This window comes from Pelophylax lessonae (genome assembly GCF_965119305.1).
Source record: "Pelophylax lessonae genome assembly, chromosome: 3".
Classification (NCBI taxonomy): domain Eukaryota; kingdom Metazoa; phylum Chordata; class Amphibia; order Anura; family Ranidae; genus Pelophylax; species Pelophylax lessonae.
The window spans coordinates 532,012,016-532,039,937 of record NC_138770.1 but is presented as its reverse complement, the minus strand read 5'-3'; the positions used below and the strand labels follow the sequence as shown (position 1 = coordinate 532,039,937).

At 42.9% G+C, this 27,922-nt stretch overlaps 2 protein-coding genes across 3 annotated transcripts in view; one reads left to right on the top strand and one right to left on the bottom strand.

The window, feature by feature from the left end:
- FSAF1 (40S small subunit processome assembly factor 1) overlaps positions 1-19,741 on the bottom strand; it is a 28,509-nt gene extending 8,768 nt beyond the window's left edge. For both annotated transcript variants that reach the window (XM_082251624.1, XM_082251623.1), the window contains exons 1-4: positions 19,548-19,741; positions 12,234-12,568; positions 10,227-10,280; positions 2,228-2,323 (exon numbers count right to left, since the gene is read on the bottom strand). In XM_082251624.1, coding sequence (XP_082107750.1) covers positions 2,228-2,323; positions 10,227-10,280; positions 12,234-12,568; positions 19,548-19,620 — 558 coding nt within the window. In that variant the 5' untranslated portion in view covers positions 19,621-19,741. The remainder of the gene's footprint in view (positions 1-2,227; positions 2,324-10,226; positions 10,281-12,233; positions 12,569-19,547) is intronic.
- A 79-nt stretch (positions 19,742-19,820) lies between these two features.
- LOC309551146 (dihydroxyacetone phosphate acyltransferase-like) overlaps positions 19,821-27,922 on the top strand; it is a 70,836-nt gene continuing 62,734 nt past the window's right edge. The window contains exons 1-3 of the mRNA XM_082251620.1: positions 19,821-20,002; positions 24,225-24,416; positions 26,273-26,449. Of these exons, the coding sequence (XP_082107746.1) occupies positions 19,973-20,002; positions 24,225-24,416; positions 26,273-26,449 (399 nt within the window). The 5' untranslated portion in view covers positions 19,821-19,972. The remainder of the gene's footprint in view (positions 20,003-24,224; positions 24,417-26,272; positions 26,450-27,922) is intronic.

Sequence of the window (27,922 nt, the reverse complement as noted above, 5' to 3'; positions counted from 1 at the left end):
GTCAGTGGTAGTTAGTTTCCCCCCAGCATCAGTTCGAGTAAGATTGCTCACCGCACTATCGCAATCATGGACCACCTTCATTAGTAGTATAGAAAAAAAAAAAATATATATATATATATATATATATATATATATATATATATATATATATATATATATATATATACATACAGTATCTCACAAAAGTGATTACACCCCTCACATTTTTGTAAATATTGTATTACATCTTTTAATGTGACAACACTGAAGAAAAAAAACTTTGCTACAATGTTAAGTAGTGAGTGTACAGCTTGTAGAACAGTGTCAATTTGCTGTCCCCTCAAAATAACTCACACAGCCAATAATGTCTAAACCGCTGGCAACAAAAGTGAGTATATCCCCAAGTTAAAATGTCCAAATTGGGCCCAATTAGCCATTTTCTCTCCCCTGTGTCATGTGACTCGTTAGTGTTACAAGGTCTCAGGTGTGAATGGAAAGCAAGTGTGTTAAATTTGGTATTATTGCTCTCACTCTCATACTGGTCACTGGAAATTTAACATGGGACCTCATGGCAAAGACCTCTCTGAGGATCTAAAAAAAGAATTGTTGATCTACATAAATATAGCCTAGGCTATAAAAAGATTGCCAAGACCCTGAAACTGAGCTGCAGCACAGTGGCCAAGACCATACAGCGGTTTAACAGGACTGGTTTCACTCAGAACAGGCCTTGCTATGGTCGACCAAAGAAGTTGAGTGCATGTGCTCAGCGTCATATCCAGAGATTGTCTTTGGGAAATAGACGTATAAGTGCTGCCAGCATTGCTGCAGAGGTTGAAGGTTGCTCAGACCATACGCAGGACGCTGCATCAAATTGGTCTGCATTGCTGTCGTCCCAGAAGGAAGCCTCTTCTAAAGATGATGCACGAGAAAGCCTGCAAACAGTTTGCTGAAGAAAAGCAAACTAAGGACATGGATTACTGGAACCATGTCCTGTGAGATCAAGGTAAACTTATTTGGTTCAGATGGTGTCAAGCGTGTGCGGCAGCAACCAGGTGAGAAGTACAAAGACAAGTGTGTCTTGCCTACCGTTAAGCATGGTGGTGGGCAGTGTCATGGTCTGAGGCTGCATGATTTTGTTTTTTGGATATGTTTTATAGCAGAAAGTAAAACATACTTTTTGTTTTCAAAATTTCTGGTCTTTTTTGGTTTAGATTGCAAATAATAAAAAAACTCTGTTGTGATTAAATATCACAAAAAGAAAGCTCCATTTGTGTGAAAGATACAAAAAACTTTGGGTACAGCATTGCATGACGCAATACCGAATAGCAAAAAATGGCCTGGTCTCAAAGGGGGTAAAATCTTTCGGAGCTGAAGTAGATAATGTAAATGTATCTAAATGGGCCCTTAAGAAAAGTTTTTCAAACACCTGCACAACGCAGATTGAAAGTCAGATTGGTCACAGATGGATCGCAATTTGGCCGGTTCAGCAGGGACTGGCCGAATTATGATCAGTGTATGGCTATTCCTGTTTAATAGAAGTTGATCGTTAGATTGATTTGTGTAGATCGACTTGTGTAGAAAGAACATGATGAAAACTTTTCAATGTATACTGACAGAGCCGAATTCCACTGTCACAATACAATGTACCGTTGGGGAGGCATTCCTCCATCCCGTATGTTTGCGTGGATGGAGAAATCTGCATTTTGTTTTTTCAATCAGGCCACTTAAAGTTTAACCAATACATTAAAAATAGACAAATAGAATGACTTGAGGCAAGAAAAGAAATAGGCAAACACAGATTTTACAGAAAAACTAGAGATTTGTATATACTGTAGCTTCAGCTATCCATAGATTTGGAATAATTAGTTCTAACATTTACTAAGCTTTACCAAGACTGGAGCACCCAGAATCTGGTGCAGCTGTACATGGTAGTCAATCAGCTTTTAACTTCAGCTTTTTCAGTTAACAATAAACCCTGGAAAATGATTGGTTTCTATGAAGAGCTTCAATAGATTTTGCACTCTCCAGTTTTAGTAAATCTCCCCTTTTGTGTATCTGCTCTAACACAGTGACCAACTGATTTAGTCTTTGGATAAAAAGACGATATATGGCCAATACAAGAATTTCTGTATTGAAAGGCTATACCGTTAACACATTTTACCTTCATTGATACCATAAAAAATTGACTCTAGGCATGGCCTCTCAGTAAGATCATTAGATAAGCACCAAAGTATCGGTCTACAGTTACCTTTGCTCCAAGCATAATTGCCCTGTCCTGTTCAAATTTTCTTTGTTTTTCTTTCTTGAAACCTGTAATACCAAACTTGTGAACCTCCAAACGTACCTGTGAAAAAAAAATTATATTTATAGGGCAGAGAAAAATCAGCAGGCTAAAACAATAGCGTAAGGACATTCCACCAGAAGGGAAAATACCCTAAGAATATATTCGACTTTGCCCCATTCTCCCAATAGCTAAAAGGATAAGTTCACCTTTTTAAAAAAAAATAAATAAATACACATCTTTTTTTCGAGGTAAAAGCTAGGAGTTATTACCTAATAACTCCTTTTCCAGGAATCCTCCAGGACAGTCACATGAGAGATGGGCTCCACCTCCTGCAGGAAAGGCAAGCACACACAAGTTTAAAAAGGCTGCCCTAGGCTGCCCCCTCAGTTGTACAAAGATTGCCTTTCTGCCAAATACTAACGTTCTGATATATGTACTTAATATCTTCCATTAGTAAGGGTGGGGATCTACAGTCCTGGAGGATTCCTGGAAAAGGAGTTATCAGGTGATAACTATAGCTTTACCCAGTCATCCTCCGGGACGGTCACATGAGAACCCAAAGGTTCGTACCAAGGGTGGGACTACTGCCTGCAGGACCTTTCGAACAAAGGTCAGATCTTGGGCAGTGACCAAATTGACCCTGTAGCGCTTCACAAAGGTGGAATCAATGGACCAGATGGCTGCTCAGCAGATTTGCTCGATGGAGGCCCCAGCTTTCTCTGCCCAAGAAGTAACAATTGAGCGTGTGGAATGCGCTTTCGACTTTGGCGGGCTGGCTTGTTTTTGGGCGACATAAGCTGTTTTATCGCTGTTCTGATCCATCTACTTGTGGAATTTTTGGATGCCGACTTCCCTTTGCGAATGCCGCTGAACACAAAGGTTTGGAGCTTTCCTAAATTGTTTAGTGGCGTCCAGTTGCAAACACTTCTCCATGGTTGGATGGATTTTAGCAGAAGGATGGCAAGATAACTTTTTGTGACCAGTGAAATGCTGAGGCAATTTTGGGGCGAAACAGCAGGTTCGTTCGGAGGACTAGTTTGTCTGGAAAGACTGTCAAAAAAGGTTCTTATATAGAGAGAGGGCCTGAAGTTCGCAAACTAATCTAGCGGACGTAACAGCAATTAGGAAGGCTGATTTGAGGGTCAGGTATTTCAATTAAGTTTACGAAAGTGGCTTGCATCAGGGAAAGGTCCCAAAGGGGCCACCTTAATGCTTTTGCTCAGTCGTTTCCTTGAAATGGACTTGAAGAATTGATTGACCAGAACATTCTCTCTAAGCTGTGTAACCCAAAAAAAAAAAAACTGAAAGTGCCTCGACGTGTACTTTAAGAGTGCTTACCACTAGGCCAGCTTCTGCTCCTTCGAGAAGAAAGTCAAGTACTGTGCCATCTTGCAAGTGTGTTTTTTGGGCAGCATGTTTGCTGCATACTTTTTCCAGATCTTCCCGTCATATATATCTTTCTTGTTATGGGTTTTCTGCTATGTAGGAGCATCTCTTCTACTTTAGAAGAGAGGCCTTTTTTCAGTAAGATGGGCAGTTCAAGATCTATGCATCAATTTCAGAGTCTGAAGTTGCGGGTGTCATGCTGCGGCTGCAGTAGGAGGTTGTCCTGGTTCTGAAAAGTCCAAGTATCTTCTTCTGCCATCATTTTTAGCGCAGTAAACTAGGATCTTTTCGGTCAAAGGGGTTCTAGTAGGGTAACCCTCACCCTCTCCATACGAATCATTATGATCGTCCTGGGGAGAAGTTGTACCGGGGGAAAGGCGTTCTCTAGTTTGAACCTCCACGGAACCCCAGGGAGTCTACCTCTCTTTTTAGGGAGAAATACTTTGTCACCTTCTTGTTCTTTGTCGAGGCAGAGGTAGACTTCCGGAAGGCCCCACTTCGAGATAAGAATTGCAAAAATTCTTTGGTTCAGTTCCCATTCTGCTGGGTCCAGCTGTCTCCGGCTCAAGAGGTCCGCTAGCTTATTGTGTGTACTCTTGATGTGTACCGCCATCAGTGATAGTAAATGAACCTCCGCCCATGAGAAAAGGGCATGTGCTGTTCTCATAAGGGGATCCTTTTCTGTCCACCACGTTAAAGACTTCCCGATGGCTCTGGGAATTGGAATCATTACCTCCAATGAATTAATGTTTCTGTCTCAGTTGTTTAACAGGTGGCACTGCAAGGCCCTCATGTGTTGCTGGCCCCATTGTACCGCCAGGATTGAGGCAGACATGACCCCCAAAAAGGGACATATTGGCTCTTCTTGTCCCTTGTTTTGCGGTTCTTAGTTGATCTGCTGTGTTGTTTCCTTTGGCTACCTTGTCCTCTGGAAGTAGGATATTTTGTGCCGTTGTGTCGACAATGTAGCCCAGGAACATAGCCTTCTGAGAGGGAATTCTGTTAGAATTCTTGGAATTGATTTGCCAGCTTTCCCAACTGGGTGAGAAAGTGTTTGGTTGCTTGTAAACCCGTGAGGGCTTCCTCTCGGGAAATGCCATATATTAAGAAGTCGTCCAGATAAGGCACTATCTGGACCCTCCTTATCTGATCTCTTGCATCACCTCCGCCATGACCTTGGTAAATATATATGGGGCTGACAAAGTGCTGAGCGGGAGAGCTTGATATTGAAAATGTTGCGTTTTCTTCCCTTCTTGGATGGGGAATCTCAAAAACTTGGTGGCTGTGGTGAATTGAGACTTGTCCTTTAAGTCAAGTATCACCAGGAAGCCTGCTTCTGGGAGTAATGTTCTTACTGAAAAAATTGTCTCCATTTTGAACTTCCTGTAAAGTATTGACTTGTTCAGGTTTTTCAGATTCAGGATTAGGTAGTGTTCTGCCATCAGGAATATGTGAGAGTAAAATCCCAATGTGTGATAATTTGGATATATCTCTGTTATCACTTTTTCCTTTAGTAATTCCCTAATTCCCTGATTGCCATTTTCATGGGTATGCTTTGTCTTGAGAAGGCTGAAACTGTTGTGGTTCTGAATTTGGTTGGAGGTTCTGATGTGAATTCTATTTTGTATCCTTGGGCTATTATTTGCAGGATAAAATGGTTTGAGCAGAAAGCTCGCCATTAAGGGAGGAAATGAAGTAACTTCCCTCCTACTGCACTGCTGGCATCATTGCGGTTTGTTGGAGGATGTTGAACTTGGGAATAAAACGTTAGATTTACTCCTGCTTTTATTGAAGACCCATCTTCGCCGAGTCTGCGGCTTCCCATTTCTTGTCTGGGTTTCATGTTTTTGCCAACGAAAAAAAAACTCTTTCCATTTGTTTCAGTTTCTTGAAGGGAAATCTCTAAGTTTTATCTGCCGACCTCTCTAACACTTTTTCGAGTTTAGATCCGAATAAACTGCAGTTGAAAGGAATATTGCATAATTTATTCTTGGAGGCATAGCCTCCCTCCCAGGTCTTCAGCCATAGGGCCCTTCTATCTGCATTGACTAGGCCTGTGGTAAGTGAGGAGAATCTTACCGCTTCCGCTGAAGCCTTGGCCATATATGCCACTCCTTTTTCTATTAGTAGAAGGGAACCCAAAGCCTCCTCCGTCCACGGTACTTTGTCCAGGTGACCCCTAAGTTGTTCCAGCCAAAACGACACGTGTTCGCTATGTTGGGCTGAAACCCCGCAGCCCTTGCTTCGTATGCTCTTCGTAGTGTGACATCTATTTTTTTGTCTATCGGGCCCTTTAGCTGGCCCATGTCTTCGAATGAAAAAAAATATTTTTTAATACCTTGGCCAAGGATGCGTCTAGTCTTGGGCATTTTGTGAGAACGCTTTGCTGCTCATTGAAAGGAAATCTCTTAAGGGCCTTTGGGAAAAACAGTTTATTCTCTGGGTTCCTCCATTCTTTGTCTATTATCCCCTTGATAGCCTGATGGATCCTGAAGCCCTCTACAGTCTGTCCCTGACCAAGTCCACGGGCTGGGATTCTTGTATTTCTTCCGTTATTTAGATTGCTTTTAAGAGCTCCTCCGTTTCTTCTGCAGGAAACAGATGTTTTGGAATTTTCGAACCTGACAAGGCATCGAAGTCAGAGCTTTCCTGGTATAGGAGTTCTCTTTCTTTCAAATCTGAATCAGAGGAATTCAGGTGTGGCTTGGGGGGGGGGGGGGGGGGGGATTTGCTATTTGCTAGGTTTTTCTTTTGGTCTTGCCATTTTGGGTTTTTGAGATGAGGTGGATGGCCGGTCCTCTCCTTTCATCTCATCAATGGCTGTTTGTAGTGATCTAAGCGTAGACATCATCAGTTTTTTGAAATTGAGAAAGTCCTTCGCCAGAGGCTTAGTCTCCTCGTTAAATTACTTTGCAGCAGATGCATTAAAAAAAAGTTATCGCTGTAAAATAAAGTCTTTATTCCGCACGTACGGCAATAATTTTTTTTTGGCCTTTTGCGCTCCCTCAACTGATTCCTGGGTTTTGGGCTGCAGAGGGAGAGAGAGGGAGAGATCACTCTTGCCTCCTCCATGATGGACACACCGGGAGACGCAGGCGGCAGCATGCTGGCGTAAGCGGCGAAGAGGATGACTCCTGGTGTCCCTTCCTTCCACGTGAGCCTGCATGATGGCCTGAGGAAATGGCAGAGCATATGGTTTGCACCAGAAAATCCTGGCCGCCCCATGTAAGTCCTCCTTTGGGCTCTTCCTCCATCCCTGACTCAGCCTAAAGCCAGGATGTGGGGAAAACAGTCAGAACCTCCCTTACCCGAGACCTACCTGCTGGAGGAGTATGCAGGAGTTCGGTTTGTCTCTAACACTTTTTTCCAACTCCGGATCACCTGTCCTTCCCTCCCAAGATACCTGTGACTAAATGTTTCGTCAGTTTTCACACAGGGGGAGAGAAGAAGGTATCCAGGGACGCCTGCCCTGGATAAAAGACAGTTGAAAATAAACTGGGGATAAGCTCCCCTCCAGTGCTGGTGTTTGCAAGACGCAGGAAACACAAGAACTGAAGGGGCAGCATACACTTGTGTGTGCTTGTGTTTCCTGCAGGAGGTGGAGCCTATCTCTCATGTGACCGGGGAAAAAAATGTGCATTTATTATTTTTTTATTGGGAGCCTAGAAAGCATTGCTCCCATGATCAGCCAAGCAGTTACACACTAACAGGAAGCATAAATGAACTACTACAGTGCTCAACAGCACTGTGGTAGTTCATTAAGAAATACAAGCGGAAAATCGCCAAGGCTGATGGACCTTGCAATTTTCCATTCACAGAACTCTGTGAATGTATGATGCAGCCAGGGCACGTTCTTTCCAGATTGTGACAGAGCGGGGGGAAGTTCCCCCGACGCCTGTCACAATAGGGAGCCGGTGGATTTGTAACATGCTATACCCTGAATATGGGTGTAACGTAACATGTTAGAAAAGGTTAACTTATCCTTTAATTCCCACATAATAAAAGGTACATGCAGTTTCACTGAATAAAAAGCTATGCAAAGACCCCCAAGTTTTGCTCAGGTGATAAGAATAATAGCAGACCCTCCTTTTTTGGAAACAGTCTGGAAAGGACACGATGAAACAAGCAGCTATTTCTTCAGAACAGAAAAAGGTAGAAATCTCCAACAAAATGTGTTAAAATCCTTTCAAAGTACATACATTACCCAACAAAAGGAGAGTTAACACCTTCCCGCCCAGTGACTTTCCTATCCTAACTGGACCTCACAAGATATCCTGTCAAAAGGCTGAACAGGTGTGCGTTCTGTCACTGGCTGTGTCCATGGGACACGGCTAATCACTGATCAGAGTACCGGGCTTGCCGTGTGACCGCCGTGGCCAATCACAGCAGGTCACATGACAGTTGTACACAATGGAGGGCTTCCTTTTATGCCATCCATTGTGTACAATTGTGTTGCTAGCTGTGATTGATCAATTTGATCACATGGTACAGACAGGGCCAAACACAGCCCATCTGTACCATGTGATTAGCTTTGACCAATTACAGCTAATCACAACAATACACACTACTGAATGAAACTGATTCCGACAAAGTGCTTGCTTATAGCAATGTAATTCACTGCTATAAACAACGAACAAAAAAAGCAAAAAAAAAAAAAAAAAAAAAAAAAAAACACTTCCCCAGACTAGTACCATGTTACTATAGTAGTAACATTATATTGCTCTGGTCACAATGTGTGGATTAAAAAGAAAATTATATATAATATATATATATATATATATATATATATATATATATATATATATATATATATATATATATATATATATATATATATATATATAGATGGATAGATAGAGAGAGGAGAAAGAAAGAAAGAATAAAAAAAATAAATAACTTTTTTTTTTCGTACTGTCACCAGTGTCCCTGATCACTGTCACTAGTTATATAATAAGGCTGTACTGCACTGGTGATAGTATGTAAAAAGAAAAAAAAATATTTTTTAATTTCTTAATTTTCCAAAAAATTTAAACTTCAAAAAAGCCTGCCACGCCTCTTACTAAATACCTTGGACTGTCTGCTTTCCAAAAAGTGGTCAGTCATTTGGGGGTATTTGTACTGTCCTGGCATTTTAGGGCCTCAAGAAATTAGATAGGTCATCGGTACATCAGGATTGAATAAATTGTTAGATATATACCATAGTTTGTGGACTCTCTAACTTTCCTACAGACTAAATAATATACACCGATTTGAGTTGTTTTCACAAAAGAAATGTAGCAGAATACATTTGTGGGCTAAATTTATAAAGACAAATTATTTATTTGCTCAATTTTATAACAGAAACAAAGAAAAACAATTTTTTTCAACATTTTCAGGTTTTTTCATTCATTTAGCAAAAAGTAAGAAACCCAGTGGTGATTAACCACTTGCCCACCGCTCACATTGAGCGTACTGCGGCAAAGTGGCACGATCCCGTCCAGCGACGTAGACCTACGTCGCTGGACTCCTCCCCCTGTAGGCGGCGCTCGCGCGCCGCCGGAGGCGCGCTCCCGCTGTTTTCATTCACAGCGGGAGTCGGGCCAGGGGAGGAGCCGCGGCGATCGCCGCTGCTCTGCCCCGATCGTCGGGGAATCGAGTGAGGAGATCCGCCCGCCTGTGTAAACAGAGCGGGCGGATCTCCTAAGTGACAGGGAGTGACAGATCGGAGTGTTCAGCATAGCTGGACATCCGATCTGTCCCTGTCTCACAAAGTCACCTCCCCCCCCACACGTCAGTAAGCACCAGGCATACATTAACCCCTCCCTCTCCAATAAAATTAACCCCTTCACTGCCAGTGTCATTTTTACAGTAACAGTGCATATTTATAGCACTGATTACTGCAGTAATGTCACTGGTACCCCCAAAAGTGTCAAAAATGTCAGTCAAGGGTCCGATCTGTCTGCCGCAATGTCGCAGTCCCGCAAAAAAAAAAAAAAAAAAAAAAAAAAAAAAAAAAAAAAAAAAAATCGCAGATCACCGCCATTACGCGTTAAAAAAAAAAAACACCAAAAAGGACAGAAATCTTTCCCTTAGTTAGTAAACGCAATAACTTTTGCGCAAACCAATCAAAATACGCTTATTGCGATTTTTTTTACCAAACATATGTAGCAGAAAACAAATTGGCCAAAAATTTAAAAAAAAATTTGATTTTTACATTTTTTTGGGGGGGAATTTCATATAAAAAAAAAATGTTAAAAATAGTTATTTTTTCAAAATAAACGCTCTTTTTTTGTTTATAGCGCAAAAAGTAAAAATCGCACAGGTGATCAAATACCACCAAAAGAAAGCTCTGTTTGTGGGAAAAAAAGGACGTAAATTTCGTTTAGGTACGGTGTCGCACGACCGCGCAATTGTCAGTTAAAGTCGCACAGCGCCGAATCGCAAAAAGTGGCCTGGACGGAAGACAGCAAAATCCTCCGGTGGTAAAGTGGTTAAAGACCACCAAAAGAAAGCTCTAGTTGTGTGAACACAATAATAAAAATGTAGTATAGGTACAGTGTTGTATGACCATGCAATTGTCATTCAAAGTGTGACATACCTTTTCAAAATCAAGCATTGGATTTTTTTCCTCCTCTTTTGAATCAATAATTATCTGTAAAGAAAAAAAAAAAAAAAAAACGTGATGCATTAATGTATACATTTTAACTTTGTGAGGCGTCTGTGTGAGCATCCCTGAAGGCAGACAGTGTTTGTTTGGGGCCGCATAGCCACACACCTGTCAGATTAGGATAAGCGTCTGTATCTGTTCAGCTGCTTCACCCCAATACACTTTGGCTGGCTATAAATGATCCAATTTTCTTGTACAATTTTGCTTTAGAGTTACCAAAAACCAAACCTAAACACTTTCAAATTTGTATACAACCAGGCGGGCCTTTGCTCTACATAGCGGAGAGTAAATCTCAGGGAAATTGAATAAGGAAATATAATATATGGCCAGCCTTACACAGGCTACCTGCACACAGTACCTGGAGGCTGAAGCCGCATAAACAAACGGCCCGTTCACCAACTATGGCCCTTAGTGTTCATGTAAATGAGGCCTTAAAGATTACATCCAGCCAAAACTTTATTTTTAAGTTTGGTAAAAATTTGGGAAGGATTAGAACCCTTGTCAGATCATACCGGTATCCAGGCAGATTTGCTTCCCTTACTGTCCCAGTGACAATGGATTAACTACTTTCCAACAACACAGATTGAAATATTTTTTTGTTCAGTAAAACAGAGGAAGACAAGAACCTAAATATCCTGTCTGTCCCTGTAGCAGATTTCCTGTGTCATTGTGACAATAAGTGAAGGGAAATCTCATATCAGAGCCCCAGATAGTAGTAGACACAGAGGATCTAAGGCTTCTTTCACACGGTCCGCCTCCGCAGGCGGATCCGTGTTGCTCAGCGGGGATCGATCCGCGATCCCCGCTGAGCCGGGCGGATGACAGCTCCGTCTCCGCTTGCAGAGCGGAGAGGGAGGTGTCTCAGCACCCGCTGCCCTCTATGGGGGATCGGAGGAGAGCGGACCGCTTGTCCGCTCTCATCAGATCCCCTCCGATCCGATTACTGAACGGATGGAAAAATAGGGTTTCCATCCGTCCAGATTTCAGCACAGGATCGGATGCGGATGGCAGCGGGTGTCAGCGGAGGTGACCTCCGCTGACACCCGCTGCCCCATAGAGCTGCATGGAGGATCCGATCAGATCCGCCTAAAAAACTGACAGGCGGATCTGATCAGACCGCCCGTGTGAAAGAGCCCTAATACTTCCTCCTAATATCCAAAACTAAAAAAAAAACAAAAACAAACACTTTTGGTTCGACTAACGCTAGCCATACACTATACAAAAAAAAATAGTTCAAACTCGTTTTCGATTAACGAACACTTGGTCATGTGAGCAAACGATAGCGCCATCATGTAATGACCGAATTTCAAATGATAAATTGTTCAATAGGCATAAATGAATCAGATTTGCGTCTGTTTTGTCACATATGGGCAAGTGCGAACGGTACTATTTTTAACAGGCGAGAAACATATTAAACGTTGGTTTTATCCAGTTAAAAAGCACAAATAGAAAGTTGTTTTTGACTTTTCAACACCAAAAAAAATAAAAATAAATACGTAACAGGTTGGAAAATGTCTGCCGAACGAGCAATAAAATGCAAGGAAATGTGCTTCTCACCCGTAAAAAAATGCACTAATTGTCACTATATATGATGAAATGGACGAAAATCTATTTTTTTTATGTCCATTGAACATATATATTATTCGAAATTCGATCGATACATGATGCACTGTCATTTGCTCTCACGTCCAAATGTGCGTTACTTGAAAACAAGTTTGAATTTTTCGTATATGTATGTCTTAGCATTACCTTTTAATTTATCAAAATAGTTTTCCAACCTGTTTTTGGCTCTGAAAAGTCAAAAATGATTTTCTATTTGTGCTCATGGATGAAAAAGGAACGAACAGCCCATATGATGATTTTTTGTCTAGTGCATAGGAACCATTACACTTTTATGTTGCTTGGAAAATATCTGCAAGAAATTGCAAGCTCTCTTACCTTGGAATCTGTATCTTGCACTTCACTGCTCTTGGCTTGCTTTTTATCTTTACGACTGACAAATGTTACAACTTCAACAAGAGGTTTCGAGACAGAACTACTCGGAATGTCACTGCCTTTCGGCTGGCTGCGCAGTTCATCCTTGATCGCATTAAAGAAAAAGGATGGATTTCTCTTTCCCCGTCTAGAGCTGGGAAATTCCAAAACAGAGAGCTGATGTTCCCCCGAGCCATTCACTTCTTCAGTTTTATGATTGGGTGGAGCGCCTTCACTCTGTTCTTCGCTGTTCTTTACTTCACTAGATACAGTCGTTTTGGTAGGTTCGAAATCATCACCTGCAAATGTTAGGAAAATTTACAAATACATATTAAAATACAGTTAAAATTAAAAAATAGGAGTATTATATGTATGGTATAGTTTAAAAAATATATCTCTGCAATTAGATCTGCTACAGTATCCCCTGTCTACTGATCACAAATCAGCTTTCCCTAGTAGAATCAATCTGCTGAAAAATAAAATGTGTTTGTTATGGGTTACTGCATCCTAGTGTTCTTTGTAATAGATTATTAATCAAGCTTCAAATAGCCCATCAATGCTAAACATACACTGTTTAATTTACATTATCCCTTCTTTTTTGTATATGGATGATGGCACTGTAATTATTTTAAATTATAAAAAAAAAAAAAATCTAAGTACCTTTTTCTTAATTTATATACCGCTGTCACATGACCCAGCTCTTTCCCAGCCTGTCTGCAGGGAAAACAACAGCAGGAGGAGCTTCTAGTCCTCTGCTGCTGGTCACATGTTCAAAATAAAAAATAAACAGCCTTTGGAATACAGAGTAAAAATAAATAATTAATATCAATTAACTGTTTTAAATTGTCATGCAAATATATATATTTCAAATTCAAATTAAATATTTTATTATTTTTTGGCAATAACATGGTATGGGCGGATTTCTACCAGTCACAGGCTGTGCCACACCCCTCCAGTCCGGGTCTTAGAAAAAGAGGCAGATGAAACCTCCATTATTCTACATGTAATATCCCATCCATTGTGTTTAGTTGGTTAATGGGAGGAGGGAGGGAGTGGGCTGTCAATTACCACTGTGTATATGTCCACATGTGTGACTCTATAGTCACATGGGCTGCTCAGATGTAATAGGGAGGAAACGCTCAGCATAGAAACTCACTGAGCAAAACTGAGCATGTGCAGATTTGCCAACAGTGCTCTGCAAAATCCCTAGCTGCATTGGGGGCATGAACAGAAGGGGTAGATGGAGAGCAGCAGGATCAACCATGTTATTTGCAGAATACAGAAAACGAATCTCATAGTTACTGAGTGAGTATGAACAGCAAATAATACACCATTTATTGATAGTTTTTTTATGAGGTGGGTTTAGTGACACTATGAGGATCAAGCATGTGAAACACAAGTAAGACCAATACATTCCTATTGGACCGAAGGCAAATCACAGGCCAATTTACAATATTGGAATTATAATGTGCCATCATATCACTGCAATCATAACACATAATGCCAGCTGACCTGGATCTTTGCATAGTTAACCTAGGGCCTAGGTTAGCAGAGATGCCACAGGGCTGGCAAGTCTCCTGGGAAGCTTAGGAGTCGCCCAATATTTCAGGATCCTCCCCTGGCAGACGTATGAGATAAGTGGGTGGCAAAAGAAATTTGGTCTGGAGGCAGAAAACCCTCATTTCCAATACTAAGCAAAATGAACCATGTAAATAATTACATCAGGTTTCAAGAAATCAAAAATGTGTATTTTTACTACACTACACATGAAATTATAGGTATTTGGGTTCGCTCACATGTGCACCCAGGAGTGGTGAAGCCAGGCGGTTGAGCCACAGTCTACCCACCCATCTGAACACAGACATGCAGCCACTTGGGGCTGTACACATGCTGCAGCTGCGATGCAGTCCTTCGAGACTGCGAAACAAATTAAACAGCATATTGCATTCGGGGGGGGGGGGGGGGTTGCTGCAGCCGAAAGCAGGCCTCGCGATTGTGATGCGGTATTTACAGTGCTCACCGCCTGTCAAAGGCATCTGAAAAGCAATCCATTGCAGATCGCTTTTCAGAGGGGTGGCAAAGGCTGCCACACATGTGAATAAGCCCTTAGGCTTCGGCAACATGCTTTGAAAATGCATTTTGGGGTACATCCAATTCATATTTAACTGGCTCCCAACTCATGTCAACAAGTAAACATTGCACTGTGGTAAGCTACACTGACCAAAAATGGGTCAGGTATTTTTTTTATGGTGTGTTGAAGCTTGTTTAGGGTTTATATGAAGTGAAAGGGCTGCTCCAATGCCACGCACATGGGTGCATTGTAAAATGCACATTGAACAGTGTAAATGGGCTCTTGAAATCACATTGGTATGTTAATAGCTCCTGATACTTACTACTTAAAAATGTCTCTCATGCACTCAAATACACAGTAGAACGTATTTAAAAGCGAAGTTTGGGCTACTTAAATACACAGTATAAAGTACTTAAAAGAGAAGTTTGAGCTATATAAAAAACATTCAAACGTACAGTACTCACTTCCATGTTGCAGCATCAATCTGATGCTGCAGCTGTCCCCCGTGGGCTCTGAGAAAAGAGCAATCACATGATCATGCAGTTCTCGGTTAGTTTGGAGCAGCGAGCAATGCCTGTCAGCTCTGCCCCTCCAGTGCTCACTGGAGAGATGGGCTGGTGAGGGAACAGCTGGCTTCTGCTTTTAGCTGTGCACTGAGTGCCAGAGCCAGCTACCAATGAGGCAACTGGGTGGATCCTGACACTATGGTCAGGATCCTTCCAGAGCCTGGAGTTGCAGAAAACAGCCTGCTGTTAGCTGACTCTGGGTTATGAGAGAGCAAAAGTAAGTGCACTCCTGTGATCCAGAAGAGACATATGGCCAAGAACGCTTTGGCCATAATTCTCTTTTAACCCCTTGGCACCGGCGCCTCCCGGCCCTTTAAGAGGTTTCAGATGCCAGGAGACGGGGCAGGGTTTATGATCATGCGGCAGCAATGATTGGCTGTCACGGCAATTACATATTTGGAAAGCTAGCTTTCCATTAACCGTCCATAACCGTGCCGCTCTCAGCACAGCTGTATTGGCAAGTTGGTAAGCAAATATGCGGCCGCTCTGTGCCAAGGCCCACCCACCAAGAGGCCCCATATTTATGCACTGTCGACGCCTAGGGGTTAAGGAATGAGTATCTCTATTCCCTAATGGTATTATAACTTAGGATCTTCCCCCAAGGAAGAATTAGTCTGGCTTCAAACCTATGCTGTACGGTAACAGTTTACGCCAATGTCCTATTTGAACAAAAGCTGGACTGCTGCAGTGTGATATGAAAGGGAACTTAAATCTGGACTTCTACTTAAAGGGTTAGCAGGGGTTTGGTCAAAACTTAGGACCGAACCTAGAAGTAAGTTGTCACCCCCTGTCCTATGCTGCCCAACTGCAGTCAGGGCATTCCCACCCCGCAGCTACATGTACACATATGGGTGGGGATGCTCGTGACATCATTGACCGAATATGGCCACATGGACCAATGCTAACACCTACTCCATATTTCACATGGATACATACCCAGGCACACATACTAGGGACAGTTTAAACAGAAGCCAATTAAAAAGCCTCAAGGAATTAGACAAAAATCTACCCTTGCAGAGGGGGCACCCCGCACTGCAAGGGTTAAGTGCTCATTAAAGAGGAACTAAACTGTATCTGAGCACCACAAACTGAAAAATGCTATTTAATTCATTTTTAATATTCAAAAGCAAACCCCCCCATGCTTTATTTTGCTGAATAATCACCTTGAACCCCCCACCTCCCTCAGCTGTGGTCATCTTGAGCAAGGGCAGAGGGCAAATGATTAATTTAGCATTTACTTCCTGGAATCCATCTGCCCTTAGTTCATGAATGCAGGCTTAACTGAGAAGATTAAAAAAAAAAAAAAATGCCCATGAAGATGGGCGTGGCCAAAACCCAGGCAGCAACTGAAGAAATGTATAAAACAAAGTTTAAAACAAGTAATTATAATAATCTACCTTCCTATCAATTTACTAATGTTAACAGTATTGGAATTAAACATAGTTCATGTTGATTGAGAAGAGTGAAGTTCAACTTTAAAGGGTAACGCCACTTATATGAAAGAAAAAAAAAAAAAACACATTATATATATATATATATATATATATATACAGTGTATTAAATTGTGACACAAATCATATTGTAATTGAATGTTATTACAAATTACCTTTCCTTTTCAATCTGCAGCTCTGTAACTTTTATACCATGCAATGCAAACAGCCCCCTGATATCTCATTTCCTGCTCGTGTAATTGGCTCACTGATTTTCCCAGAAGTCTGCACTAAGATACAAAATCAGATTTTGGGTATCCCCTGCAACAAAAATGTCATTTTTGGTGAGATACTTCCAAAGGGGAAATCAAGTCTAAAAGGATTCCCAGTTGACGCATTTGGAAGAAGGGGAAACGCGTTGAACGGAGTAGCCGTGTCGTCACTCTGCATGGTCCGCACTGTTAGCTACTTTTAGACATGTGTGGCTAAATGTATCAAGTCAGCCTGTGTAATGCGCAGCAACACATTACACACACAGTGATCCATTGCTCTGCCATTCATTTTAAATTGTCTTTAGGTAGATAGTAGACTTACACAGGTGTGATGTATCTATGAACATATACTGAACAAAATTATAAACGCAACACTTGTTTTTGCCCCCATTTTTCATGAGCTGACCTCAAAGATCAAAGAAAACTGGGTTTCATACGTGAAGAGAACACCTCTCCAATGTGCAAAACGCCACTGAATATGAGCATTTGCCCACTCGAGTCGGTTACGATGACGAACTGCAGTCAGGTGGAGACCCCAATGAGGACGACAAGCATGCAGATGAGCTTCCTTGAGACGGTTTCTGACAGTTTGTGCAGAAATTCTTTGGTTATGCAAACCGATTGTTACAGCAGCTGTCCAGGTGGCTGCTTTCAGATGATCTTGGAGGTGAAGATGCTGGATGTGGAGGTCCTTGGCAGGTGTGGTTACCAAGCAATGGGTGACAGATAATTATGGTTTCGACTGTCCCAAGTAGGGAATCGACCAATATCTTTTTTTCCGGGCCGATACCGATTTTTCTGGGCACCCTTCAGGCCGATATTAGGTGCTGATATTCTGCACATTTAAACGTTTTTTTTACACTGTCCTCTTTAAAATGCTTTTTTTTTTTTATCACTTTTATTGCTGTCACAAGGAATATAAACATCCCCTGTGACAGTAATAGGCAGTGACAGGTACTCTTTATGGAGGCATCTGGGGTCTAAAAGACCCCAAACCCATGCTCTGCAAATAAAGCATTCAAAACAGCAAGTTTAGATGTTTAGAATACTGTAATTTTTAAAAAAATATCTGGTGCCTTTACGGCTACAGTACCCGGAAGTGATGTCATGACATCGCTTTGGGCTTTTTACATCAGAGACCCGAACAAAGCCGAATGCGGCTTTGTTTGGGTCTTCAGCCAGCCGGCGGACGTGCCGGCTGGTCGATCGGGTCTCCCGGTGAGACGGGAGACCCGGGCAAGCCGACCGTCGACTCGAAACAACGGTACCAGGGTGGTGCCTCTAGCTGCAGGCATCACTCTGGTACACCCACTTGAAGGAATATCGGTCATAGCGGCAAGTTATTTGGCCAATACCGATACTTCAAAAAAAGTTAATATTGGCCTCCTATGATCGGCCCCACCGATAATCGGTCAATCCCTAGTCCCATGTTGTTCAGTGGTGGCGGGAAAAAAAAAGGATCACACTGGGTCGATTGGTGGCGTATTTGCACCCTTGTAAATCACTTGCATGCGATTTGTGTGCGATGTAAGGGCACAAACATCAACATTTACTGACCATGTACAAGCAATTTTTTTTATCCGCCATTAATAATATGAATGGTTTGGCTGAAACTGCCACTATCTGTCAGCCACACCATTTTTATCTCGTTCGATCAATGTCCAATTTGATTGTTTTGTTAAAACCACTTGCCAGCCAGAATACATATATATACGTTGCGGTTTGCGAGTGGTTTACCTGGATTATGGTTTATGGATTATGATTAAGATATCTGCCATAACCCCAGTACTGTTTTTTTTCTGCAGGCGGCCAGCTTTCTCATGAAACCAGTCAGAGTGGCTCATGAGCCGCTGAAACGGTTTCCGAACCAGCGGGAGGGGACGCTCCCCTCCCCAGTGATTCTCGGGCTCATCGTTTCTGCCAGTTTGTCTGAGAATATCCGACGGCAATATCCCAAAGGCAATCAAAGAGTTAACACTCTTTGATTGACTCTACAGCCTTGGAGGACCGCAGAGATGTCATGTTGTCACTTCCGAGCCAGGCTGGAAGAAAAAAAAATTAAAGCAAAAGATCAAAAAAAAAATAAATAATTTATATTTATATATATATATATATATATATATATATATATATATATATATATATATATATATATATATATATATGTATAATTATTTTTTTTATCTTTTGCTTTTAAAAGGTAAAGAAGAGATTTGGGGTCTGTTTGACCCTAGATCTCTTAATAAAGGGGACTGGTCATCCTTATTTCTATTACAAGGAATGTTTCATCTTTCACATTATACAAAAAGATTGGGGCAACTATTGCTTTTTTTTTTTCCTTTATTCATTAACCACTTGCCGACCGCCGCACGACTATTTACTGCGGCAGTCAGCCGCTCCTGGGCAAAGGTGACGTAGTACTACGTCGCTCGCCCAGTGTATTTTTACCCAAAATAATTGCGTTTTCAAAACTGCTGCGCAAATACCGTGTGACAAAGAATTGCAACGGTTGCCATTTTATTCCCTAGGGTCTCTGCTAAAAATTATGTTGGGGGGGGGGGGGGGGGTTGTAACAAAAAAAAACTTGTAAACAAAAAGTCCCAGAAGAAGCCTGGTCTTCGAGTGGTTAATTTTTTTTACGTTTTATCACACCCTGTATGGCCACCATAAAGTTTAGTTTGGGCTTACACCTACTGTAAGGAGCCGCAGGGAAAGAGGTGCCCATTACATTGTAGGGTTGCCACCTCATCCCTTTAATCCAGGACACATATTAATTAGACAGGTTCTGAGGCTAATATAATACACATAAGGCACCAAATGAGTTTTATTTACCTATCAACCACAGAACCTGTGAAATTATTATGTGTCCTGGATTAAAGGGATGAGGTGGCAACCCCAGGCACAGATCGGTGATCCTGGTGATGGAGTCATTCACTTACCGAAGTCATACAGGTTACTGAGCACAGAATCCAGCTGATCCTGAACATCTCCTTCCTCCTCTCCCCCTGTCATTGTACCGAGCTAAGAGCTGATCCAACACATCAACACAAACACGTGGGAAAGGAGCTAACCGGAAGTCCCTGATCCGTGCGCAGATTGGGTCCCCAGCACCAGCAGCTAGCCGGAAGTCTTCGATCCACACCCAAGTTCGGTCCTCAGCAAACTTCCGTACACTCGCTATCTGACTGTGTTTGTCCCGCACGGCTCCCGTAGCTGTCAAAATGGCCCTCGCCATGCCAGTTGGGGTGATCCCCGCCTCTTCCTGTGCCTCTGTCTGACCACTTCACCCGGTGTGTGTGTGGAGGAGAGGAGGAGGACGATGGTCACAGAGCCGAGGGATCGCTGAAAGGGAAAAGTGACAGCAATGGAGGCAGCTGTGGGCACCCCGTATTCAGTAAGTGAGGGGAGCTGTAGAAGTGTTCATTGGGGTTTATTTACTAAAGGAAAATCCACTGTGCACTTCAAGTGCAGTCACTTTAGACCTAAGAAGATCTGAAATGAGGGGAAGCTCTGCTGAGGTCTGTCATCCAATTATGTGCATGCAAAAATGCTGTTTTTATTTTCCTTGCATGTCCCCATCGGATCTATAGTGACTGCACTTCCAAGTGCACTTGTAGTGCAGAGGGGATTTGCCTTTAGTAAATAAACCCCATTGTGTTCCTGCAACACTAGGATATCCACCTCCTGGAGTCGGGCTCCATTCACATATAGGTAAAAGCGCGCAAGCAGAATAGCGTGACGCCTGACGCCCAAAAAAAGTACAAGAACTTTTTTTGGGCGGCAGGCATCCCGCAATTCTGTTTGTGTCATTTTACCGCCATTCGTCGGGCGACAATCACGGCAAAATCGTGCCGCGTTTGGGGTGCCATTGCAAGTCACGGGATTCACTTGAGCGACTTGCAGTGGTTCGGAATCGCTGGCAGAATCGCAGCAATTCTGCCCGCGATCCGAAATGCCTATATGTGAACGGAGCCTCAGATTGGAGAATCCTCTATTATATTCCTGTTATGTCTTCCTATCACACAGCACGCCTAGACATAACTAAACCCAGGACCCTGCATTCACTATATCTGGTCTTCCACAGTACAAAGAACATGGAAATGCAATTATTTTTGTAACTATAAATTGCTCAATACCTTTTCTCATCAGCAGTATATAGCAGTGTTGTGACTTCTATGAGTGTCTGGTTAACCACTTGCCAACCAGCCACGGCAGTACGTGCGAGCGATCCTGGGGGCGCGCGTGCCCACTCACCAGCGGGGGAACCAATCCATGGGACAGCGATTGCCACTGGGCACCCGCGATCGTTCCCCGTAAAGAGAGAACAGCGTTATGCTGTTGTAAACACAGCAGACTGTTGTTCTCTCAGCAATCATCACAGGGCTCCTGTGTTCCTCCTATTTAGGAACACAGGTCTCGGTGTTGATTTCACAAGCCCACCCCCCCCCACACAGTTAGAAAACACCTCCTAGGCTCACATTTAACCCTTTGATCATCCCTGGGTTAACCCCTTCCCTGCCAGTGTCATTATTACAGTAACAGTGCATATTTTTAGCACTGATTACTGTAGTAATGTCACTGGCCCCCCCAAAAGTGTCAAAAATGTCAGTCAGGGGTCCGATCTGTTCGCCGCAATGTCCCAGTCCCGCCAAAAATCGCAGATCGCCGCCATTACTAGTAAAAAAAAAAAAAACAATAGAAATGACAAAAATCTTTACCGTAGTTAGTAGACGCAATAACTTTTGCGCAAACCAACCAAAATACGCTTATTGCAATTTTTTTTTACCAAAAAATATGTAGCAGAAAAAAAAATGGCCTAAAATGTTAAACAATTTTGATTTTGAAATATTTTTTTTTTGGGAATGTTATATAGCAGAATGTGAAAAATCTTGTTTTTTTTTTTTTTCAGAATTGTCGCTCTTTTTTTGTGTATAGCGCAAAAAATAAAAATTGCACAGGTGTTCAAATACCACCAAAAGAAAGCTCTATTTGTGAGGGGAAAAAAGTACATAAATTTTGTTTCGGTACAGCATCGCATGACCGCACAATTGTCAGTTAAAGTCACGCAGTGCCAAGTTGAAAAAAGTGGCCTGGTCATTAAGGGGCAGCAGAGGACTAGAAGCTCCTCTTGCTTTGTTTTCCTGCAGACAGGCTGGGAAAGATCTTGGTCGTGTGACACCTGTATATTAATTAGAAAAAGAACTTAGATTTTTCTTTTTAAATAAAATAATTACAGTGCCATCATTTATATACAGAAATAGAAGGTACAATGTACAGTATCTCACAAAAGTGAGTACACCCCTCACATTTTTATCAATATTTTATTATATCTTTTCATGTGACAACAGTGAAGAAATGACACTTTGCTACAATGTAAAGTAGTGAGTGTACAGCTTGTATAACAGTGTAAATTTGCTGTCCCCTCAAAATAACTCAACACACAGCCATTAATGTCTAAACTGCTGGCAAATGAGTACACACCTAAGCAAAAAAATGTCAGAATTGGCCCAATTAGCCATTTTCCCTCCCCGGTGTCATGTGACTTGTTAGTGTTACAAGCTCTCAGGAGTGAAGGGGGAGTAGGTGTGTTAAATTTGGTGTTATCGCTCTCACTCTCTCATACCGGTCACTGGAAGCTCAACATGGCACCCCATGGCAAAGAACTCTCTGAGGATCTGAAAAAAGAATTGTTGCTCTACATAAAGATGGCCTAGGCTATAAGAAGATTGGCAAGACTCTGAAAATGAGCTGCAGCATGGTGGCCAAGACCATACAGCGGTTTAACAGGACAGGTTCCACTCTGAACAGGCCTCGCCATGGTCGACCAAAGGACATGTGAATGCACATGCTCTGTGTCATATCCAGAGGATGTCTTTGGGAAATAGACGTATGAGACGTATGAGTGCTGCCAGCATTGCAAAAGAGGTTGAAGCCTTTCAGTGCTCAGACCATACGCCACACACTGCATCAAATTGGTCTGCATGGCTGTTGTTCCAGAAGGAAGCCTCTTCTAAAGATGATGCGCAAGAAATCCTGCAAACAGTTTGCTGAAGACAAGCATACTAAGGACATGGATTACTGGAACCATGTCCAGTGGTCTGATGAGACAAAGATAAACTTATTTGGTATAGATGATGTCAAGAGTGTGTGGCAGCAACCAGGTGAGGAGTACAATTAGAAGTGTGTCGTGCCTACAGTCAAGCATGGTGGTGGGAGTATCATGATCTGGGGTTGCATGAGTGCTGACGGCACTGGGGAGCTACAGTTCATTGAGGGAACCATGAATGCCATCATGTACTGTGACATACTGAAGCAGAGCATGATCTCCTCCATTCAGAGACTTGGCCACAGGGCAGTATTCCAACATTATAATGACCCCAAACACACCTCCAAGACGACCACTGCCTTGCTAAAGAAGCTCAGGGTAAAGGTAATGGACTGGCCAAGCATGTCTCCAGACCTAAACCCTATTGAGCATCTTTGGGGCATCCTTAAACGGAAGGTGGAGGAGCGCAAGGTCTCTAATAGTGATCGATCTCGTTTTTTTACCGCCGATACCGATATTTTGGTCATCGGATATCGGTATCGGCCGAATCTGTTGGCTGATATTTTTGGACATTAAAAAAAAAATGTTTTTTTTTTTTTTTAATGTCTACAGGTACTGTGGGGGAGGGATCTGGGGGTCTAGAAGACCCCAAACCCCTCCTCTGCACTTAAAAGCATTCAAAACGCCAAATTTGGCTGTTTTGAATGCTGTAAGTTTTTGAATTCGGCGCCGCCAGTACCATGTCATGACATCACTTCTGGATACTCGGCGGCGCCGAATTCAAAGAAATGGAGACCCAGTCAGATGGCGGCGGGAAAAGGTACGATATCCGGGTCTCCCGGTGGGACAAGAGACCCAGGCGAGCCGCGGGAGGGGGGGGGGGTACGTCCCCTCCCGCTCCTTGGAATGACAGCCGAGCAGCTTCTCAGCCGCATTACAAGACAGCCGACCGTCAGCTATGGACACCGGTACTGGGGTGATGCCTCTAGCTGCAGGCATCACTCCGCTACATGCACTTTCCCGAAATATGGGCAATATCGGTAAATCAAAAGGCCGATTCTGATATATTGGGGAAAGTGCATATCGGCCCTCGATATATATAGGCTTTGCCGACAATCGGTCGATCCCTAGTCTCTAACATCCACCAGCTCTGTGATGTCATCATGGAGGAGTGGAAGAGGACTCCAGTGGCAACCTGTGAAGCTCTGGGGAACTCCATGCCCAAGAGGGTTAAGGCAGTGCTGGAAAATAATGGTGGCCACACAAAATATTGACATTTTGGGCCCAATTTGGACATTTTCACTTAGGGGTGTACTCACTTTTGTTGCCAGCATTGTAGACATTGAGTTACTTTGAGGGGACAGAACATTTTCAATATTATACAAGCTGTATTCTCACTACTTTACATTGTATCAAAGTGTAATTTCTTCAGTTTAGTCACATGAAAAGAAAGAAAATATTTACAAAAAGGTGAGGGGTGTACTCACTTTTGTGAGATACTGTAAATTAAACAGTGTGTGTTTAGCATCACTTTAAAGTCCTATTTCACCTACTATTATTTGTTTGACAGCAAAGGGAATTCAGAAACAAGAAAAGGGATGTCTTTGAAGATATACTTGAAGAGCGGCGACAGTCAAGTGACCTGAGATATGCCATGAAATGTTTCTCACCTGTGATCTACAGAAGTCTCGTACCATGCAAGCCAAGTGCCCTGAAAACCATGGTCTTACACTCCGAGCAGCTGCTATATGTTATCAAACAGGTTGTTTTTCTTATTTTACTAGTTTCTTAAGCTCTATTGTGCCCAATGCTCTTGTATGGCTTATGTTGTTTCAAGCAGTGCCATGTAACCTAAGTTAACCACTTGCCGACTGCCCAATGACTATTTATGTTGGCAGTCAGCCCCTCACAGGCAGAGCGAGGTAGGTCTACGTCGCTAGCCTCTAAGGGTTTTGGGAGCGAGTGCGCGCCGCCAAATGCGCGCTCCCACTCCCACTCGGTCACGGACAAATCCCCCCCGCCCGCGCGTGTGCCCGGCGGACCCGATGGTCCGTGACAGCGGGAGACAGGCAGGCGGCTAATGTAAACAAAGCCGCCTGTCAGTCTCCCCTGTGTAAGAATGGTGATCAAATACCACCAAAAGAAAGCTCTGTTTGTGGGAAAAAAGGACGCCAAATTAGTTTAGATACAGTGTCGCACGACCGCGCAATTGTCCGTTAAAGTCACGCAGTGCCGAATCGCAAAATAGGCCCTGGTCAGGAAGGGGGTAAAATCTTCCGGGGCTTAAGTGGTTAAGCAAAACTGCTAAAAAAAAAAATATTAGATACCCCTTACAATTGCACTAGATGTTACGGTAACTCCTAATTGACCTAAAGTGATATTAAAGGCAGATTTAAAAAAAAAATAAATAAACATGTTATACTTATCTGCTCTGTGTAGTGATTTTGCACAGAGCAGCCCTGATCCTCCTCTTCTCTGGTCCCCCGCCGGTCCTCCTGGCCCCTCCCTCCTGCAGAGTGCTCCCAGAGCAAGCAGCTTGCTATGGAAGCACCCAAGTAGGTTCGCTCCCGAGCCGCTGCTCTGTGTCCATTCACACACAAAGCATGGCTCAGACCCACCTCTGTTCTCTCCTCATTGGCTCACTGGCTGTGATTGACAGTAGTGGGAGCCAATGCTGCCAGCTACTGCTGTCTCAACCAATGAGGAGGAAGAGACCTGGGAGAGCCACTGTTGTCATGCACATTGCTGGATAGAGATGGGGCTCAGGTAAGTATTTGGCTCTCCTAAGGGGGCTGCTGCACACAATTGTATTGTGAAATGTAGCGGCAGTTCCTGCTATGGCTAGATGGGGTCATCGGCCCCATTCGCTAAAATGACAGGTTGCTAGCGGCCTCATCTATTCGCGGCTCTCTACACAGTCAGGGATTACCTGAGGTGATCGCTGCTGGACACATTTTGTGTGCATTCAACAGTGATCGCCGCAGGCAATCACTGGCTGTGAAGAGAGCTGCGAATAGGTGCAGCAGGACCGGCAGCTGCACTGAGCCACAGCAGGAATCTGATTTCTTCTGCTACTATTTGCACTGGCCCTAATCTTCTCAGCATGCTAATGCAATTTAAAATTATACTTTTCTGTTTTCATTGCATAATTTAGTCCCTGTGACATCATTACTGGGTCTGTGTGCTTCTCTATGCAATGTAGGCATATTATGGATAGTGGGAGGTGCTGTACATAGCTTCCTGACGACATCACAGCACCCCCTGCCTCAGTACCCCTTTCAAGAACCATAAGCTCTGATGCAAGCAGTGGGCTGGCTCTTGGGAGGAGTTATGTAAATATTAAATGCTCTGATCATTGAATGTCAGTCTGGAGCAGTGGGCATTCTTAGGTAGAATCTGGGCCGCTCCTAGCGTGCAGTGAAATCAGAGTAATTATTTTCAATCTAGCAGAGGAGCCTGTACAGTTTTAAGACTAAATGTAATGCTGGAGCTCAGTGTTAATATGTTACTATACTTTGTGCATTATTATTGCTTATTATAGGGCCTTCATGATCTAGCTACAAAGAGGCCATGGTTCATATGTGTAATATATTGGATTCTTCTGTATTTTATCTGCAGATCAGTTTGGAATCTGGAGAATCATGCGATGTTATTCAGGATCAGGCAGCTGAAATCTTAGATGAAATGGGTCAAAATTTAAATCTTGCAGCTATTCGAATGTTTGCTCTCACCTTGAGCAAAATATTCAAAACACTATTCCAAAAAGTTTGTGTCAACGAGGAGGGCGTACAGAGGGTAAGTGGTGTTTAATGAGGAATTCAGTTCTCTTTATATCTAACAAAAACCCACCATCCAAAAAAAATGGAAAAATGAGTAATCCCAAGCGCTTAGGAAAAAAAGGAAATGAATGGATGCAGCTACTTGTACAAGTAAAAATAAAATAAACGGATCCTTCTGACACAGTAGAACAAATCCAGTAGCGCAACAACTGTAAGATTCACAACACAATTCAATATACAGTGAAACAACAGTGGTGGTAACTCCCTGCTGTAGTGAAATCAGAGAGTTACATATGCATATCACCATATGATACAATAATCAATTTAAAAGTCCATATATAGTGTCCATAAAAAAAGACACACACTGATATGCTGATACGATCAAACTAGTGCTTCTTGACTGATGTGAAATGACTTATGGGGACACTATATATGGACTTTTAAATTGATTATTGTATCATATGGTGATATGCATATGTAACTCTCTGATCTCACTACAGCAGGGAGTTACCACCACTGTTGTTTCACTGTATATTGAATTGTGTTGTGAATCTTACAGTTGTTGCGCTACTGGATTTGTTCTACTGTGTCAGAAGGATCCGTTTATTTTAGTTCTCTTTATAGTTCTGTATCCTTCCATATTTTAGGTTTGTGACTCATTTTTGCTTGGGAATGCCTTAAAGTGGAACTCCACTTAAAAGGGGAAGTTCCGCTTTAAGGACTTGTCCCCCGCTCCTTTAGCACAATTGGCACTTTTGAGGAGGAGGGGGAAGCAGGTACCCAACTTTGACAGAGGCCTGCTCCCACTTCTGAGCGCCGCAGCTCTCGGCAATATGAGTTCTCCTTCCTTCCTTCCTTCCCCCTGCAGTCTTCTGGGACACTGACAGGTCCCAGAAGACTGCATCCACCATTCACAATGTGCCGCACGACTGGCGCATGCGCAGTTGGCACCTGACTGTGAAGCCGCAAGCTGTCACAGCCGGGTGCCCATAGTAAAGATGCTGGCGCTGCCGAGGGAGGACAGAGAATAAAAACGGCTGGGCTGAGTGCACCACTAGATCATGGGACAGGTGAGTGGCTGTTTTTTAAAAGTTAGCAGCTACACTTTTTGTAGCTGCTGACTTTTATGTTCTTGACAGGTGGCTGGAACCCCGCTTTAAGTCGGTCATAGATGGTTCAAATCCCGACTGATTCGATCCATCTATGGGCAGACTGATTGTACCCATGTCCACCTGGGTACCACCAGCATGTCAGATTTATAGCATGCGATTATTGCCGGCAGCTCTAGCCACTAGCAATATTCATTGTATTCTCCTGGCAGAGATAGCTCCCCACACCCCCAGCCAGTACAATTCAATAACTTTGCGGGGGGTATTCCCTCATTAACACTGACTGTTGATGGTGGAATCGAGAACTTTTCTTTCCGGCAACCATGTAAATCACAGGATTTATGGCTGCCTTAGGCTAAGTTTACACTCGCTTCAAAAGC